This window comes from Mycteria americana, chromosome 2 (assembly GCF_035582795.1).
Source record: "Mycteria americana isolate JAX WOST 10 ecotype Jacksonville Zoo and Gardens chromosome 2, USCA_MyAme_1.0, whole genome shotgun sequence".
Classification (NCBI taxonomy): Eukaryota; Metazoa; Chordata; class Aves; order Ciconiiformes; family Ciconiidae; genus Mycteria; species Mycteria americana.
Genome location: NC_134366.1, coordinates 116,848,673 through 116,866,459, shown reverse-complemented (window position 1 = coordinate 116,866,459; position 17,787 = coordinate 116,848,673). Strand labels below are relative to the sequence as shown.

Below are 17,787 nucleotides of genomic sequence, written 5' to 3'. Positions count from 1 at the left end.
ATCAAGGGGAGGCTATTGATGAAGCCTTCTTAGTCCAGCTACAGGAGGCATCGCACTTGCAGGCTCTCGTCCTGCTGGGGGTCTTCAGCCACCCTGATATCTGCTGGAAAAGTAGCACGGCGAGCTGTGGGCAATCCAGGAGCTTCCTGGAATGTGTTGAGGATAACTTCTTAAGCCAGGTAATAGACAGCTGTACCAGAGGGGATGCGATACTGGTCCTGTTGGTCACCAATGCAAGCGAGCTAATCGGTGACATCAAGATTGGAGGGAGCCTGGGCTGCAGTGATCATGCCCTGGTGGAGTTCGCAGTCCTGAGGGTTATGGGTCAGGCAAACAGGAAAGTCAGGACCCTGAATGTTAGGAAAGCAAACTTCCAGCTGTTCAAGGAGTTAGTCAATAGTACCCCCTGGGAAGCTCCCCTCAGGGACAAAGGAAGCTGGCAGATCTTGAAGGATGCTTTCCGTAGAGTGCAAGAGCAATAGGCCCCCAGACGTAAGAAATCAGGAAAGGAAGGCAAGAGACCAGCATGGCTGAGTCAAGACCTGCTGGTCAAGCTAAAGGGCAAGAAGGAAATGCACGGGCAGTGGAAGCAGGGACAGGTATCCTGGGAAGGATAGAGGGACGCTGCCTGGTGGTGCAGGGATGGGGTCAGGAAGGCCAAGGCGCAGCTGGAGCTGAACTTGGCAAGGGATGCAAAGAATACTAAGAAGGGCTTCTATAGTATGTCAGCCAGAAAAGGAAGGTTGAAGAAAGCGTACCCCGCTGACAAACACAACTGGCAAACTGGTAACAACGGATGAGGAGAAGGCTGAGGTACTCAACAACTTTTTTCACAGAGGCAAAGCTTTTTTGCCTCAGTCTTCACTTGCAACCTCTTCCCACACCTTTCCAGTGGAGGCACTGCAAGATGGGGAGTGGGGGAGCAAAGTCCCTCCCACTAGAAGAGAAGATCAGGTTTGTGACCACCTGAGGAACCTGAACATATATAAGTCTATGGGACCTGATGAGATGCATCCCACAGTCCTGAGGGAATTGGCTGATGTAGTTGCCAAGCCACTCTCCATGATATTTGAAAAGTCATGGCAGTCAGGCAAAGTCCCTGGTGACTGGCAAAAGGGAAACATTGCACCCATTTTTAAAAAGAGTAGAAAGGAGGACCCTGGGAACTACTGACCTGTTAGCCTCACCTCTGTGCCTGCGAAAAGGTCATGGAACAGATCCTCGTAGAAGCTATGCTAAGGCACATAGAGGACAGGAAGGTGATTCGACACAGCCAACATGGCTTCACCAAGGAGAAGTCCTGCCTGACCAACCTAGTGGCCTTCTATGATGGAATGACTACATCAGTGGACAAGGGAAGAGCTATGGGTGTCATCGGTGTCATCTATCTGGACTTCTATAAGGCCTTTGACGTGGTCCCCCACAACATCCTTCTCTCTAAATTGGAGAGAGATGGATTTGATGGGTGGGCTGTTCAGTGGATAAAGAATTGGTTGGATGGTCGCATCCAGAGAGTAGTGGTCAATGGCTCAATGTCCAGATGGAGATCAGTGACAAATGGTGTCCCTCAGGGGTCTGTATTGGGACCAGTACTGTTTAATGTCTTCATCAATGACATGGACAGTGGGATTGAGTGCACCCTCAGCAAGTTTGCAGATGACACCAAGCTGAGTGGTGCAGTTGATACACCAGAAGGACAGGATGCTATCCAGAGGGACCTGGACAAGCTCGAGAAGTGGGCTCATGTGAACCTCATGAGGTTCTACAAGGCCAAGTGCAAGGTCCTGCACCTGGGCTGGGGCAGCCCCTGGTTATCAATACAGGCTGGAGGATGAAGGGATTGAGAGCAGCCCTGCAGAGAAGGGCTTGGGGGTACTGGTGGATGAAAAGCTGGACATGAGCCAGCAATGTGCGCTTGCAGCCCAGAAAGCCAACTGTATCCTGGGCTGCATCAAAAGAAACATGGCCAGCAGGTTGAGGGAAGTGATTCTGCCCCTCTACTCCGCTCTGGTGAGACCTCACCTGGAGTACTGCGTCCAGCTCTGGAGCCCTCAGTACAGGAAAGACATGGAGCTGTTGGAGCAGGTCCAGAGGAGGGCCACAAAAATGATTGGAGGTACAGAACACCTCTCCTGTGAGGACAGGCTGAGAGAGTTGGGGTGGTTTAGCCTAGAGAAGAGAAGGCTCCAGGGAGACCTTATTGTGGCCTTTCGGTATACTTAAAGGGGGCTTATAAGAAAGATGGGGACAGACTTTTTTAGTAGGGCCTGTTGCGATAGGACAAGGGGTGATGGTTTTAAACTAAAAGAGGGTAGATTCAGACTAGATGTAAGGAAGAAATTTTTTACGATGAGGGTGGTGAAACACTGGAACAGGTTGCCCAGAGAGGTGGTAGATGCCTCATCCCTGGAAACATTCAAGGTCAGGTTGGACAGGGCTCTGAGCAACCTGATCTAGTTGAAGATGCCTCTGCTCATTGTAGGGGGCTTGGACTAGATGATCTTTAAAGGTCCCTTCCAACCCAAACTATTCTATGATTCTATAAAGAGAATGAAAGAAAGCAAAGAGACTAGCTTACATTATTGGAAAAAGCATATGGGAGTTTTGTTGCTCAGCTTCAGTTATATTTGTTTTAACAAACATACTTTTATGATTTTTAACAAATAGATTTTAACAAGTGTATAACAAATATGTAAAGGTAGTGAATCCTGTGCTGCACAGCAGGTGTTAATTAGCTAGTGGAGTAAAGCCCATTTAGAACAACGAGGAATATTAGCATTGGGAAACATCTTTATTTTCTAACAAAGCTGCATTAGTTTTTCGTGCACATCTTGCCAACTCAAGTATGAAGCAAGTTCTGTTCAGATATGTGATCTCTTTGCTTGACTTCAATTTTCTTGAGAATCCATGGAAAGTATGGTCCCAGACTGAAAGGTAACTAGACACATTTGAAACTAGCATTTCAAAGTCAACAGAAGCAGTAGTCGGTCCCCTTTTACATTATAAAAAAAAAAAAAAAAAAAAGGGTTGTGAGCCCATCTTTCTTGGAACACAGGCCATGGAAATAGGATGGATGACTAGTATCACAAATGCCACATTAACTTGATGATACTGGATACTAATTGATACCAGTAATGGTTGGTACCACTGTTGAGACTAGTGATGTTACTTCACTAGTGGTGTACCGTTGGCATGTTGTAATTACTGTTAAATTCTTTAAATCTCTTTGTGGCCCCTTCAGTGTTGTATACACAGTTGATGTCTTAAGGTGCCTCTTTTAGAGGTATGTGTACTATAGTGTCCAACTTTTTAGAGGAGTTTAACTAGTGCAGGGTTATGGGAGAGTTCTGAAGGTGCCTGGTGCATTTGAATTGTCTGAACTGTATGTACAACAGATGCACAACCAAATTGTATTATATGTTATAGAAATGTTTACTCCCTTAAAATGTGTAACCAACCCTCCCTTTTCCCCTTGTCCACCTTCAGACATCAAATCAGGACAGCTGCTTTGCTGTTGAACCTGAGGATCTTTTTCTTCTTCCTGGAGAAGAACGAGAAGTCACTGTCCTGTTTTTTCCAAAAAACATAAGGACTACAGAAAGGTAACATAACTGATTTTATGCAACCTGTTTTAAAAAGAGCTACTTTTGACCTTGAGGTTATGAACAAATTGAAAGGTTTATCCATAGGGGAAACTTTGACTTCAGTTGTTTTCGTGAGAGTCCTCATTCATTACAATGTAGATTTTTGCTAGCATTCACCTGTTCCATAGATTCCGTGCCTCTTTTGCTGTATAGAGCCTAATGAGTAGCTAATATTTCCCATCACAGGTCAACGCATGTCCTGAGACTTGTTTAGTGTAAATAAATGGAGTAAGTCCCTGAAGCCCTTTAGATGGTACTTGTTTCTAAAGTACAGCAAAGCTTTAAAATACTTATCTTCAGCAGCCCCTTCAGTTGCTTCCCTCTTCTTCACTCCGCTGAGACAAAGGAAATGTTATTTCTATTTTACATATGAAAAACTCAAGCACAGATCAGGGTCAAAAGTATTCATTAATTTTGGCTGCCATAATCAAATAAAAGTTTGGCTGTAAATCCTGTACAACACTAATGTACATGTTCTGTGTGCAGATGTAAGCATTCATATTTTTGCACATTGGCACCTGTTGAACTTCATTCTGCGAAATAGCCTTGATTGGTTCAAGTGACCGTTCTGGTGTCATGCAAGAGTTTTTTGGCAATGGCAGGGGTCAGACTCATTTTTCCAGAGCAGGTTTTCCTCTTTTGTTACATGTTTTCCAGTTTCTACTATAATAGAGCAAGAATGGACAAAGGAATCTGTCCAAAATATGTTCGGCTTCACTATCTAGCTTAACTGGGCCTACCCAGTGCTTTAAATTAAATAATGAGATATTCTGTGCTGATGACAGCATGATCCTAAGGGTTAGGCATGCAAAGTGCCTAATTAATCTTTGCTTTCCTGTGGCTTTATGCATAAGTGCTTTGCTTTACAGGCTCAAGGTACTCAGTCGGGTTGGAAACTTTGCAGTCCACTTGCAAATGCTGCTGAAAGACTAATAAACTAACTAAAGCAGTAACAAGAGTTCATGTTCCCTACTGATGGGATGCTGGGCTCTGTCAGTAGGCATCATAGGAATTCAGTGACAGCTAGAGTGGAGGTTCTTGAGTTTCATTCCTGGCTCTAAGTGGGTCTGTGCTATAGCAAATGCTTCAGCCTATTTTTTTAAAAGCTTGATTTCTTTCCTGCCCTGTGCCTTTTTTTCCCTAGTCTGTTTTTTTCTGTTTTGTTTTTCTGATTGTCTTCTCTCTCGTTCCCTGTATTGGTGGTTAGATAATTCCAGTCTCCACTTCCTTCCCTATGTACTTCAACCTCTTGGTTTATTTCTTTGTTGGCTTCTGTCCCCCTTAATTAGGCAGCATTTTCTTTTTCCTGGTTCCTCTTCTGTTGTGTGTTTATTTTTGTGTGTGTGTGTGTCTAGTTTCTTTGTTTTCTTTGCTAGTTAGGTCCAGCTTTCCTGTTCAGTATTAACCCATTTCTTTCTACTTCATTATTTGAATCTGTACTCCTGATGCTCTCATTCATCTATTTCTCTACTCTGCCTGAAGAAGGCAGTAGTCATCTGCACTGTGCTCGTGTCCTATAGGGTAGAGACTGTATCATGAAAAGCCAGCTGTAGGTGGCCTGGTTCCCTATCTGTGGGCCCAGTGGTCTTTCTCACAGCAATCCCAGGAAACAAAGTGAGGAAAAATCTTGGGTTTGTGGCTTAGAACACTACCGTTGTTAACAGGAGTCAGAGTTTAATTTTGACACTTCTGGGTATCTCACACTTGTAAAATTTCATTGGAGTTTCATAGGTATTTCAAAAGGTATCTCTTTAATGTACGTAGAGGCAGCCAGACTTTGCTTCTCTCCAAAAAAGTCAAAATAATCAGAAGTTAGCACGGGCAAAAAATAATTTGCCTAGCTGTAGTCTCTGAAATACTTATCTGAACTATTTCCAGATTGAATACTTCAGAAGATTGCTTGAAGTGTATGTGGCATGCATATTTACAAACCAAAGAATTTAAATTTTGCTATGCCTAAAGCTGGCCTTTGTCATAAAATAAAAAAAGTATTTGTATTTTCCCCTTAAGAAGGTAGTTTAAAAAGGCCTATCTATAATTTTTTTTTCCAGTTATGTCTTGTTTTCATCAGCTAATCTTGTTCTGTGGTAGGATTTAAATTTATCTATTTATTTTTCAAGTACTTTGAAAATCCTTGTGCTGCCATCTGGGCCTCAATATGAAGTGATGATAAAAGGTGAGGTGGAGTCTGAGGAAAACAGACCTGTGTCTACAGCTCCTGGCTGCTCAGACATCCCGCCCATTCTTTCCAACAAGCAGTTCATTGCCTGGGGAGGAGTAACACTTGGAGCATCAGTGTAAGTATAAGCTGGGCAGCTGTTCATGTAGAATATCATGTTAAGTATTTTATATTGCACTTATTTGAAGTAAAACTTCCTTACTGTCCCTATTCACATTAATAATCCACAGGTGATAAACTAAGCTGTTTTGTAACTCAAGTGAGAGCAGCAGTATATTAATTTTTTTTTTGTGTAGGAAATTTTTGGAAACAAACTGATCGTGTTTGAGCTTTTTGTATTCTTCAGGACTCATTAGTTATCGTTAGAATAATATCTGATTCTGTAAGATTAGTGTGTGTTATGTAAGTAGAAATGTAGTGGAAAATGTTTTCCAAGCAAGTGGATGGAAAATTTCTGTTAGTTCTTTTGACACTTACCTCTTGCTAGAAATAAAACTCTATGCTTGTTTTTCTTCAGTTAATCCATTAACACTAGAAGAATCCAGTCTGGTAATGTAATTTGACAATCTGAATAGCACAGGCTGTTGAACTTCCCTGAATGAATTTATTTGAATTTGAATGTGTTCTAATGCTAAAACTTGTAGCGATGGAGAATCCATTGCATCCCTAATTATGATTACTTTATCCTTCAGACTAGTTCTTGTCTGAACTTTTTTAGTTTCAAGTTTACAGCTTCAGTATTCCATGATTTAGTGAAACTGTTCATAATTGTCTAGATATACTTTGCTTCTTTTGTATGTAAAAGCTTCAAGTTTTGCAGATCTCTGGACTTCCAATAAGTGTTACTTTAGGGACTAATCCACTGTTGTTTTGATACTGAACTTTTTGAGCAATCTAATAATGTTCCCAGTTGTTTAAAAACGATCCATGTTTGTAGCCAAGAACCGTTTCTGGTAGCTATATTTCTATTTTTCTGTTTTGTTAAGATAGTGTATTTCTAACATAGTAGTTTTGGCTGTTTGGGAATCACTTTCTCTTCCCTGTGTGCTGCTACCTTTTTATTTTCTGTTCCTTCTGAAAAATAGTTTTGATTCACCATTGATTTTAGGAAGCTGAAATTATTTTTAAAAATTTTGTTCCAACACAGTACAAAACAGTGCCTGCCACTGAAAACTGGGGAGAGGCTTTGCTCTCTCTCCATCCTCCTCTTTAAATCTAACTGCATAGTCCTTCCTCTTCCTTTATGTTTTTACCAGTTTTAGGGCTTGTCACATCCTTCTGTGATTGTTTTTTGACTTGTTAAAATGACAAAGACACTCATTCTTATTGCTGGAGAGGTTTCCTTTCTCTGTCAAGGAGGGATCTGAGTACCAGAAGCCTGGTCGATGCCAGGATGTATCAGACAGAAAAAATGAACTTTTTCATCAACCTGATGCTGCCAAGTGGCCATAACTTTCTGTGGTACTATCATGCTGAAAAATGCATGGAAAATGAAAAGTTACCCTTAGTTTAGTTCTTTACAACTGTTCCAGTGAATCTGGGCCAGACTACTCACAAGACTGTTTCTGCTTAACTAAGTGGCTCTGGATAATCTAATTATAACTGTGTCTTAAAGTGGTTTTTTTAAGGAATTTTTGTATTGACACAACTGCTGCTTGCTTTAAAAGTTCAAGCTGTTAAGTACAATACTTGAACTTCAGAAAAGCTGTATTTATATATATTTTGAGGTTGTTTTGCTGTATGAGGATTTATGTGTAATGGTGTATAATATTGTAAGGTCTGTAAGTTTGAGAATACAGAAGTAACTTTCTAGCTAATATATTCTGTTGTACCAAGAGGTGATTTTTTTTCATGACTTTGAAATTTCAGACTTTAAAATTGACTACCCCATTTTCATTGTTTCCATGAATACACATATGCAGTTAATTTACGTTTGCTGTAAAATATAACTAAACTTCATATTTTTCAGCCAGCAGAAGTTAACTCTAAGAAATGACTCTCCATCTGTGACCCAGCATTTAAGACTGTTGATAAGAGGCCAGGATCAAGACTGCTTTCAGGTAACTGTCATGAAAATTTCTCGTTAGTGTTTATGACAACTATCAGGGTATGTTTGTAATAATATCTTTGCCCTGAAGGGTTGTTCCTTTATAAATGTCAGTGACTAGCAAGCTGTGTGAGTATTTTCTCTGAGACTGCCAAGATGGATGTGGTAGCAGAGCTTAAACTACACTGGCAACCTTAGGAAGAGCTGAAACCATAACAGTGCTGCAGCAAATTGGAGCTCAGTTTACAGCTCTTTAAGCTGCTGTAGCACAACAGTCAATACCCGGTGGAGTACACAGTCAGTGGCACTTCTTGCAGGAGGGATTCCAGACCTCGTTCCAAGGGACTCAGTGTACAGGAGAGAGGGAGGAAAGGAAAACTGGAGTTAGCTTTTGGGAATTACCATAACTAGAGATTTTTTTGCTATGTAGTCTGCATACATTTATATCCCCGTTTTTCCTCAGATGTTTAGATTCTATATCTAAAATCTTCAACTGAGAAGGCATTAATGTAGTGCTGGTTAAGGTCAGCCTTACCGTATTGTGGATTGACAGTAAAAAAACTCTGTGGTCTAAACTGAGAGGCATTGATATGCTTGTTGTGGGAATATAAAGTATCTTGAACTTGGTCTTCTCTGTTGCATATTAAGCATTGCCACCTTAAATATGTGCCATTGTCAACAGAGTTAATCCAGGTTTTGAAGAAATTAATTTTGGGTTACTAGTGAAGTAAGTCTTATTAGTAATATGTTTTTCCTGTTGTAGTCACTCACTTCTGATGTCTTTGTTTTTATAGCTGCAAAGTATATTTGGATCAGAAGAACGCTTAACTAGTAATTGGGAACTCAAAATCCGTCCTAAAGAAGATACTAACATATACTTGATGTTTGCACCTACTCGAATAACTTGCTTCTTTGCAAAGCTGGAAATCAAACAGCTGGGGATTCGCTCACAGCCGGGAATTAAGTTTACTGTAAGAGTCCTAACCTTATTTCTAATAATTTTAAACACACATTTTTCATAATTATTTTAAATCTAGCACTGAATAGCTGTTTCTATCAAAAAGTTGAAACTTTTCAAGATATAGGCTATGCATATCTGTACCCTTCTTAAAGATTGTGTGGGCACTAAATTTTACAGTTTGAACATTAACCTCAATTTTGCATGCACTTTGTCCCCTTGTGAAGGAAGAAGAAAGATTTTTATGTACTATGTTAAAAGTAGCCCAAGATTTTAACTCTAGAACTGTCAAAAAGTCTGAACTTGTTTTATAGGTAGGCCTTAAATTAATTTTCAGTAAAACTTGAAACAGGTTGAATAAACTTGGGCTTTTTTATTTCTTGCAAAGTCTTTTGAGTTCACATTTTAAGCATTTTCATTTGTCTTTCTGTAACTCTTTATATAGCTTACCATAGTTGTACAGAAGTTTTAGTAAGAAGCTTTCTTTCATTTGAAGTACTACTTTTTTTGGTGATTTTTTTTTCCTTTTTTCCCCCCCAGATACCGTTATCTGGATATGGAGGAACAAGCAACATAACTTTAGAAAATGTTAAAAAACTGTCAGATAGTTATATGGTAACACTGGATGGATTATTGCCTGCAAGATTAAGGAAAGCTTCCTTCTGCCTAAGAAATACAGGTTCTCGGGCTGCCTATGTTAAAGCACTGTGCTTTGCAAACCTACGGACAAAAACAGTTATGGATCCTCAGGTAGTGATGGTATCTCCAGAGAAGTTTGTACTAAGAGAAGGAACACATGAAGTAAGTATAATACCTGATTCTGAGCAAGTTTTATTAATTTAAATTAAAATAAATGTGATTAATGAGAAATGTGTCTGACTAGTTCTTTATTAAAATCTCTCTTAACTTGCATTAAATCCTGTTTCACTTGTATTGCAGTAATTTGTTGACTCATATTCCAAACGTTAGTACTAACAGTAAGATTTTCTTTTTCTAAGTATGTTGTCTACTTATTTTGTCAGGTGATTACTATAACATGGAATCCAATGGAAAAGGAAAATAACTTCCATAAAACAAACACATTGGTATCGACAGTATGTTTTTTTTGTGGAGATGAAGTTTCTAGGCAGCAGTATCGTAGGTAAGATGTACTTTGCTATTGTAACAGAGACAGATGTTTAATAAAAAGAAAACTAAAGGTGTGTGCTACCACGACTATGGCTTTAACATGCTTCCAAAAATAGCAAGAACAAACCAAAAGACAGTGATGACATGGAGAGAACTAGTAAGTCTTATATCTGGTAGGTTGTTTAGCAGGGGTTTGATTTGTTTATTTGTGATTTTGTTTACATACTGTAGCTACAGTCCTAGTTAAGGGTTTTACTTTCTTTTTACATTCTTGAATTTGAGTGCGTTTGGGTTTTCGGGAAAATTTTTGCTTTTTTATATCAGAAGAGAGTTGTGTTCTGTCTTGGTATTTCTCTTTCCAATACGTAGGTAGCTTTAAAGAAAAGGCTCATGAAAGGAGTAGTACTGAAATTCCGTGGTATTAAGTTTTGAACAAGATTTGCGTCTCGGTTTGCTGAATTCTGTTGACGAAGACAGTGTTTGAGTAGATGTGTATGTGAGAGAAATAACATCCACATATGCTTGTAACACACTAAGGAAATATGTAGAATATATCTTACAGAGCTTAAATAGAGGCTGTGTTACTCTGCATTTCAATTTGCATAACTCAAATGCACAAAAATGGCATACTCTGATTTAATGACATAAGGGTACTTTTGACTTATTGCTGTGTATAGTGATAATGCAAAATGTTAAGAATAGGCAGAGCACTAAGGTGCTGATGATCATTATTCAGTGCAAAATTTCAGAATGGGAGTATTTCACTATTGCTTTTAAATATGATTGCCTGAAACTTTATGAAAGTCATTGTATTTATTGTTATCCAAATGAATTATTAAACATAGCTGAATTTAACTGTATGACTTTGAATAAAAAGCTCATGGAATAGCTGCATTTGTGACCTTCTTGATAGAAAATTGTCTTATCTTAGATATCTTAGAAGATGCTTATTGCTGATTTTTTTGTATGAACTCTTTTGTCTGAGGCAATGCTCACTATCATTGAATCCTTCTCAAAGGGCAAAAATACTTAGGGAAAAGCTTCGTACTGATCAACAGAAAACCCGTTAAGGAGCTTGATGCACCTATATAGGTAGTGTTGGAAACTTTTTTTATTTGGTCTCTGGACATTGGTATGTGAGTGAAATTATTTGTTACTGATTTTATTAGTCAGCAGGCATGGCATTTGGTTCTTGAACATGGTGGTTTAGTTGGTTGTTTCTTGGTGGGAGTTTCTCTGAAGTCTCCCTTGATGATTTGAAAGAGTTGCTTATTTCTTGAAATGACTGAGTACTGTAAGTCAGTCAAACCCCATTCTGTAATTGTGTACTAGAACGAGAACATGATTTGGGACTTAGGGGCAGGAATGTGAAATAAGTAATCTGCGTAGTCTGCCAAGTTGTGGCTCAAGTTCTTTACTCCAAAAATATACATAGTCAGCAGCCTGGTAAGTAGCTTAGACCTGAGAGTTAGTAGTGCTGAGGTATTCTTTCCACCTCCATGGCTCTGACCCTGAGTGCCACGTTTCCTCTTACTGACCTGTAGCTTCCCATTTTTCCCAGGACTATTTATATCCCTATTCCTCCCAGTTTTTTCTGTCCTGTTGGCAGTCATGCTCCTTGGCTCCATGTTCCTGCTGTTGGTTGGCACTTGCTGCCACTCTGCCATTGACTAGTCAATTTTTCCCCTCAAAAGGCTTTCACTCGTGACCAAAATAGCATTCTCCTGCTTCCTGTGGTGATTGAAAAATCACTCAGATGCCTGATGTACTTATCAGAAATCTAGGTAGGTGTGACTGACAGCAGAGAACAAGTATCTTGGAAAGACAAGTGTGTGGTAGCCATTATTTCAGTGGTTCCTTTTACTGTGCAGCAATAGAGCAGTTATTTCTTTAACCATTTTAAGATTATGAAAAGATTTCAGTTTTAAATGAATGCTCACAGATTTGAGCTTGGTGTATTCAAGAAATTATAAAGTTAAAATTATGCTGGATTCCTACCAATCTTACCAATCTTTTTAAATTGTTGTTTCTAATACTTTGTGTAATTTAATGACTCTTATTTCTTTATTTCTTTAACAGAGCTATGATGTATAAACCTGAGGTAGAAAAACACATAATCCCAGAAAACAGCTTATTGAGAAACATTGTATTTGATGAAGAATTTCAAGGGGAGCAACTTGTGACAGAAGGTAAGCCTATGACTTGTTAAAAATGTAATACTTGTTTTCGGGTGGAAAAATGTACTTTTAGGCTTGAATCCTAGTTATTTTTCCACTATTTTTTTTGATAAATGTAGAAGCAAAATTCTCAGTTTGGACAGAGGTATCGGGTTTGTGTGGCAAGGTTTTGGTAGTGGGGGGACTACAGGCGTGGCTTCTGTGAGAAGCTGCTAGAAGCTTCCCTTATGTCTGATGGAGCCAATGCCAGCTGGCTCCAAGATGGACCTGCTGCTGGCCAAGGCTGAGCCCATCAGTGACGGTGGTAGTGCCTCTGGGATAACGTATTTAAGAAGTGGGGAAAAAAAACCTGCACAGCACCAGCAGCAGTCAGAAGAGAGGAGTGAGAATATGTGAGAGACAACTCTGTAGACACCAAGGTCAGTGAAGAAGGAGGGGGAGGAGATTCCCCTGCATGGTGAAGACCATGGTGAGGCAGGCAGGCTGTCCTCCTGCAGCCCATGGGGGTTAATGGTGGAGCAGATATCCACCTGCAGCCTATGGAGGACCCCACGCTGGAGCAGGCTCATGGCAGCACCTGTGGACCCATGGAGAGAGGAGCCCATGCTGGAGAAGGTTTGCTGGCAGGACTTGTGACCCTGTGGGGGACCCACGCTGGAGCAGTCTGTTCCTGAAGGACTGCACCCTGTGGAAGGGACCCACTCTGGAGCAGTTCGTGAAGAACTGCAGCCCATGGGAAGGACTCACGTTGGAAAAGTTTGTGGAGGACTGTCTCCCATGGGAGGGACCCCATGCTGGAGCAGGGGAAGAGTGTGAGGAGTCCTTCCCCTGAGGAGGAAGGAGCAGCAGAGACGTGTGATGAACTGACCACAACCCCCATTCCCTGTCCCCCTGTGCTGCTGTGGGGGAGGAGGTAGAGAATTTGGGAGTGAAGTTGAGCCTAGGAAGAAGGAAGGGGTGGCACAAGGTGTTTTAAGATTAGTTTTTATTTCTTATTATCCTACTCTGATTTGATTGGTAATAGATTAAACTAATTTCCCGAAGTTGAGTCTGTTTTGCCTATGATGGTAATTGGTGAGTGATCTCTCCCTGTCCTTATCTTGACCCATGAACCTTTCATTATATTTTCTGTCCCCTGTCCAGCTGAGGAGGGGAGTGACAGAGTGGCTTTGGTGGGCACCTGGCGTCCAGCCAGGGTCAACCCACCACAATGGAACTTGCTTTCTTTCATTCAATACCTGTCTATTTAAACAATTTACTGTACTTTTCTCCTAGCAAAATTAAACCCCAGACCATGAATGTTATAGCATTAAAAATGCTCAGTTTATTTGGAGAGTATTTGCCTTATTATTAATAATTGGAAAGATTCAGTTTCTTGTACACAGATATATCTTTTATTTGAAAATTGAGAGGCAGACAACTTTGCTGACATTAGAATATGTATTTCCCTTCCCACATTAAATAACTTTATATTTTTTGTACTTCTACTTGTGTTAGCAAAGAATTTATTAAAAAAGAATGCAGTATATTGTAAAGGTGTCCTTAACAAACAAACCAACCAACCAAAACCCAATGACCATCCCCCCAAACCACCAAAAAACCAAACAAACCAACCCCCCCCCCCCCCGTTCATAAGATCCCATAAGTGTCATGAACAAGTTTACTGTAAATCCTATTTCTCGAACTAGTTCTATTCACATTTGGAAAGATTTTACTGTTCTAAGGCTACTACACCTGAATAAATGTAGTCCAATTCTTTCCCCATAGATTGTATGTTGTCTTTACTTGGAAAAGTAAAGATTGTTGATTGTTCATCTTGGTTGAGGTGAAATCCTAGTGAAGATAAGATACTTGGGTTCTGGACTGTGCTCTGAAGTTGTTAAGCCAGTATTAGAGCCTAGACATCCTTGATTATCTCTTACTGCCTTATTGCTAGAGTTTTGCTAATGGTAACTTAATTTCTTTTTCGTTCTGTAGAAAACAAGGGCTACCTCTGGCATCTTAATGTTTTTCTGTCTCTTCTTGAGAGTGTACTTTCCTGAATATTTGAAATATAGCTTATTGTTCCCTGTTTGGTCACATTTTTTTAATTTACTCAAACTTATTTATCTTGGACAGAAAAGATCCTTGCTCTCTTATGTCCTACTTTCTGTACTCAGTAAATGTGAGGTGAAGACGGCTGTTATAAAAAAACCTAGGAGACAGACTTGTATAACTGCAAACATGCCTTCAAGGAGGGGTGCTGGAAGAGTAGCTCTTGGAAAAGTAAACTAGGTTATTCTTCAACTACAAGCCTATACAAACTTCAAGCCCTTCCTTACCTTCTTGTCACCAGTGATGTCCAGTGTGAATAGTACAATCTTTTTACACAGATTAGTGTTCACTGACTTTTCAGTAGGAATATCCACCGTGTTTTTTTGTTACATGTTCTCGTAAGTCAAATACTTTACAGGAACTAATAGTAGAACCTAGAATTAAGAAATTGTGGTTTTTTTTTTTTCTTTTCTGTAAGATGCTATCTTTTAGGTGAAAAGTAAGTTATTTTTTCAACATCTAAATGCTTTTTTTAACTTTTTGGCCTTTTAAATGAAAAACTGTTTAAGAGATGATGCTGAAAAAAAGCTCAAAGGATAGAATGTCTTGGCTATAAGGATTGCTTTTAATGTAAAGTTGGATCCCTAGACTGTTTTGGTCTCCATTCCTCATTGCCTTAATCCACAGAGGTATTTGAAAAACCTATTAAGAAATTACATACTAATGTTAGTGTTTGAAATACTGTGGTGTCAGTTTTTCACCAGTCTGCTCATGTCATGCATCAGTGTGGTATGGCCCAGGGCCAGCAGCTGGAGGGATCCACATTGTGTGTATGTATGATGCCGGTAACGAGCCTTCATCCTGATCAGCCAGAGAGGGGAACAGGATGAGGCCATTGGGGCTGTTTGTGTTTGTGCAGGTGCTGAGTGTTTCTGTCTGTGTTGGTTTGTGTGGCTGGCTCTGTGTATGTGCATGTGTGTGGGAGTGCTTACTGGGAACACGTGCCCAGCCTTGCTACTGGTTGGACCTGTGGCAGTCAGGCTACCAGATTCAGTTACTTGCCAACACTAATGCGGCTTGCTGCACTAATCAAACATCTTTTACACACTGATAGATATTTCTAGTTGCTGAGGTATGCTTCAATTACTAATTGAGCAGAGACAGTGGTTGTTGATAGTTAACACCTAGCAACTTTTAATTCTAAAGCAGTCTGAAACATTTTGTGACTTCTGTACTTGGGTCGTCAAAATGAATTTCGTTTCCAATGCATATTAGCCTCTTGTCTGCATATGGATATGTTGTTAAAGAGGAGGGAAGGAATTCTGATCAAGTATTCTTCACAAGATCCTCTTGCGCATATCTAGGTATCATATGATGTACTTCACTATATTTCATATTTCTTACATATTTCGTATATTTCTTCATTCTGTCTATTCGACATGAAATGGCTCAAAGCAAAGAAGAAAACTTTGATATGATTATTAAACATTTTGACGAAACATTTTATTATTTTTAAATCATGCTCTTCATTCCTGACCTTTTGGTTATTTACAGGTATAATGAATTAAATAACGAAGTGTTAGATTGAATAGACTGAGTAATTGAAAAATAACTTCTCTCAAGTTGAATTCTCCTTCTGTTAAGCCGTAGGAATGTATTGGTCTTATGTGTCAGGGTAAAAAAAAGTAAAACTTTAATTTGGCATAGAATCAGATTAGTATGTACTATTTGTGTAAAGGTGGGAAATATCTGTCTTACAACAAAAAAGTTAAAATTGGTGTGCATTTAGATTTGTGTGTTGCATCTCACGTTAATGTAGATATATGCCTGATAACTGAACTTGTAGTAAGTAATTTTTTGAATGATCTAGGATATCTTAGTCAACAGATTAACTAGGACTATATCCTAAATCTCTGTTGTGTAATTTCTTAGTATTATAGATTTGGTTTTATTAGAATTGCTCTATTACTCTCATTTTTAGTATGCGATATCCCCCGGGGGACAAATGATATCCATCTTTTCTACGCAAATATGCGAAAGGTTATCCTTTCTGTGGTTGGGTATTCCACTTTTGATCGGGATGGATTTCAGCAGTCTCCTGGACGTCATTTGGAATCAGACAGGTAATGTAACTATAAGGCTAACTGTCAAATAATGCTTAACTGAAGTGCTTCTCCTTTCATTGAAGATTTTAATGTCAGTGATGACAATTGACTTGCTTTGCAAGAGAAAGAGCTGGCTCTATAATGAGAATGGCTCCAATGACTATCCAGGTGGCTCTTCTTACTTTTTCTCTATATAGTCTGTTTAAACTGTTATGATAACTTTTAAACTATTCCCTCAACTGTTACGATTAACTTTATCTGCAACTTCCTATCCTTCATCTGAAGAAACTGTTGTTTTTTCCATAGGCACTTCCAAAGTACATTTGTTGTTGTAGTCCTAATAGGACTATAACCACTTCATTCCTTGTAATGAATTTTTGATGTCTGGGATGGAAGTAGAGATCTATTACAAAGGCTTAGTGGCCTTTTCCTTGTCCAGCCCATATGCTGGCCTTTCAGTGTAGTGTGTAGTTATACTGATGAAAAGAATGATCAGTGCTGAGGCTACCCCTGCCCCTGTCACTCCCTTGAATGAAGTGGTCTGTTACTGGAAGGATTTCTTTGGAGGACTGGCAGAGACCTGGTCTTTAAAATGGACCAGTCACATTTATTTAGACAGGTTGCTGTAGCATTTGGAGCCCTGAAAAGGGAAAGAAACGTCCAAATCCTATACAAGTCCTACTTACTAAGATAGCATAGCATAAAACCAAAATAAAGATGGGTTAACTTTAACACTGTAAGGAATATATTTGCATAGGTTGTTTCTTGAGTCTTCATGGGTTTTTTTCTTTTCAAGATCCTGTTACATAGGTGAAGAAAGTGTCCTGCCTAGTCCTGTTGTATTTAACATCTATGTATGTAGATGTTGTCTTGGAATTGCTTGTACCTGTTGAACTCTAGATGCTGGAAGCTTTGTGACACTTGACAGATTTGTCAGCTAGCAAGGTGTTTGTCAAGCGTAGTGGGCTTGTGAAGCTAGAGGTTGGAAACAAATATCTGCAGCAGCAAGCAAGACATTTGTGGTTGTCATTTGTTTGTTTTTTCCACTTGATAGCCTTATCAGTTCTTCTAGTTTTGAATTTATTCCCTGGCTAAGCATCATGAGGATCTTCATTTTCTGAGTAGACTGTAATTCTTAGAAGAGATTCGAGTGTGTTAACTACTAATCTAATTGTTAGGAAATTCCATGTAAAGCAATTATGTGAATCAGTTGCCTTCCTGGTTCCATTGCTATCTTAAAGGATGAATTCTCACAGGTATTAGTTCAGCTGTCCTGAACCGAGTCAGGATTCTTAGAAGCATTAAAAGTAGAAGTGGAGGTAATAGGAAGAAGAGCTGTATGTTTGCACAACATTGTATGGAGCAAAAGTTATCTTTTTTTTTTAAATGTTGATTTCTGCTTTTATTTCAGTATTTAAAATCAAACTTGTTGTGAGTTAAGCTTTTATCTTAAGAAAATATGCTGAATCCTAAAATAACAGCTTCCTAGCTTTCATATAAGACCTTATCTGCTAT

The 17,787-nt window shown here is 39.3% G+C and overlaps 1 protein-coding gene across 1 annotated transcript in view; it reads left to right on the top strand.

Annotated features, from left to right (window-relative positions):
• The window catches only part of CEP192 (centrosomal protein 192), a 96,139-nt gene that overhangs the window by 57,231 nt on the left and 21,121 nt on the right, over positions 1–17,787 (top strand). The window contains exons 37-44 of the mRNA XM_075495456.1: positions 3,487–3,602; positions 5,765–5,941; positions 7,793–7,883; positions 8,665–8,841; positions 9,369–9,629; positions 9,851–9,969; positions 12,036–12,145; positions 16,149–16,290. Coding sequence (XP_075351571.1) covers positions 3,487–3,602; positions 5,765–5,941; positions 7,793–7,883; positions 8,665–8,841; positions 9,369–9,629; positions 9,851–9,969; positions 12,036–12,145; positions 16,149–16,290 — 1,193 coding nt within the window. The remainder of the gene's footprint in view (positions 1–3,486; positions 3,603–5,764; positions 5,942–7,792; positions 7,884–8,664; positions 8,842–9,368; positions 9,630–9,850; positions 9,970–12,035; positions 12,146–16,148; positions 16,291–17,787) is intronic.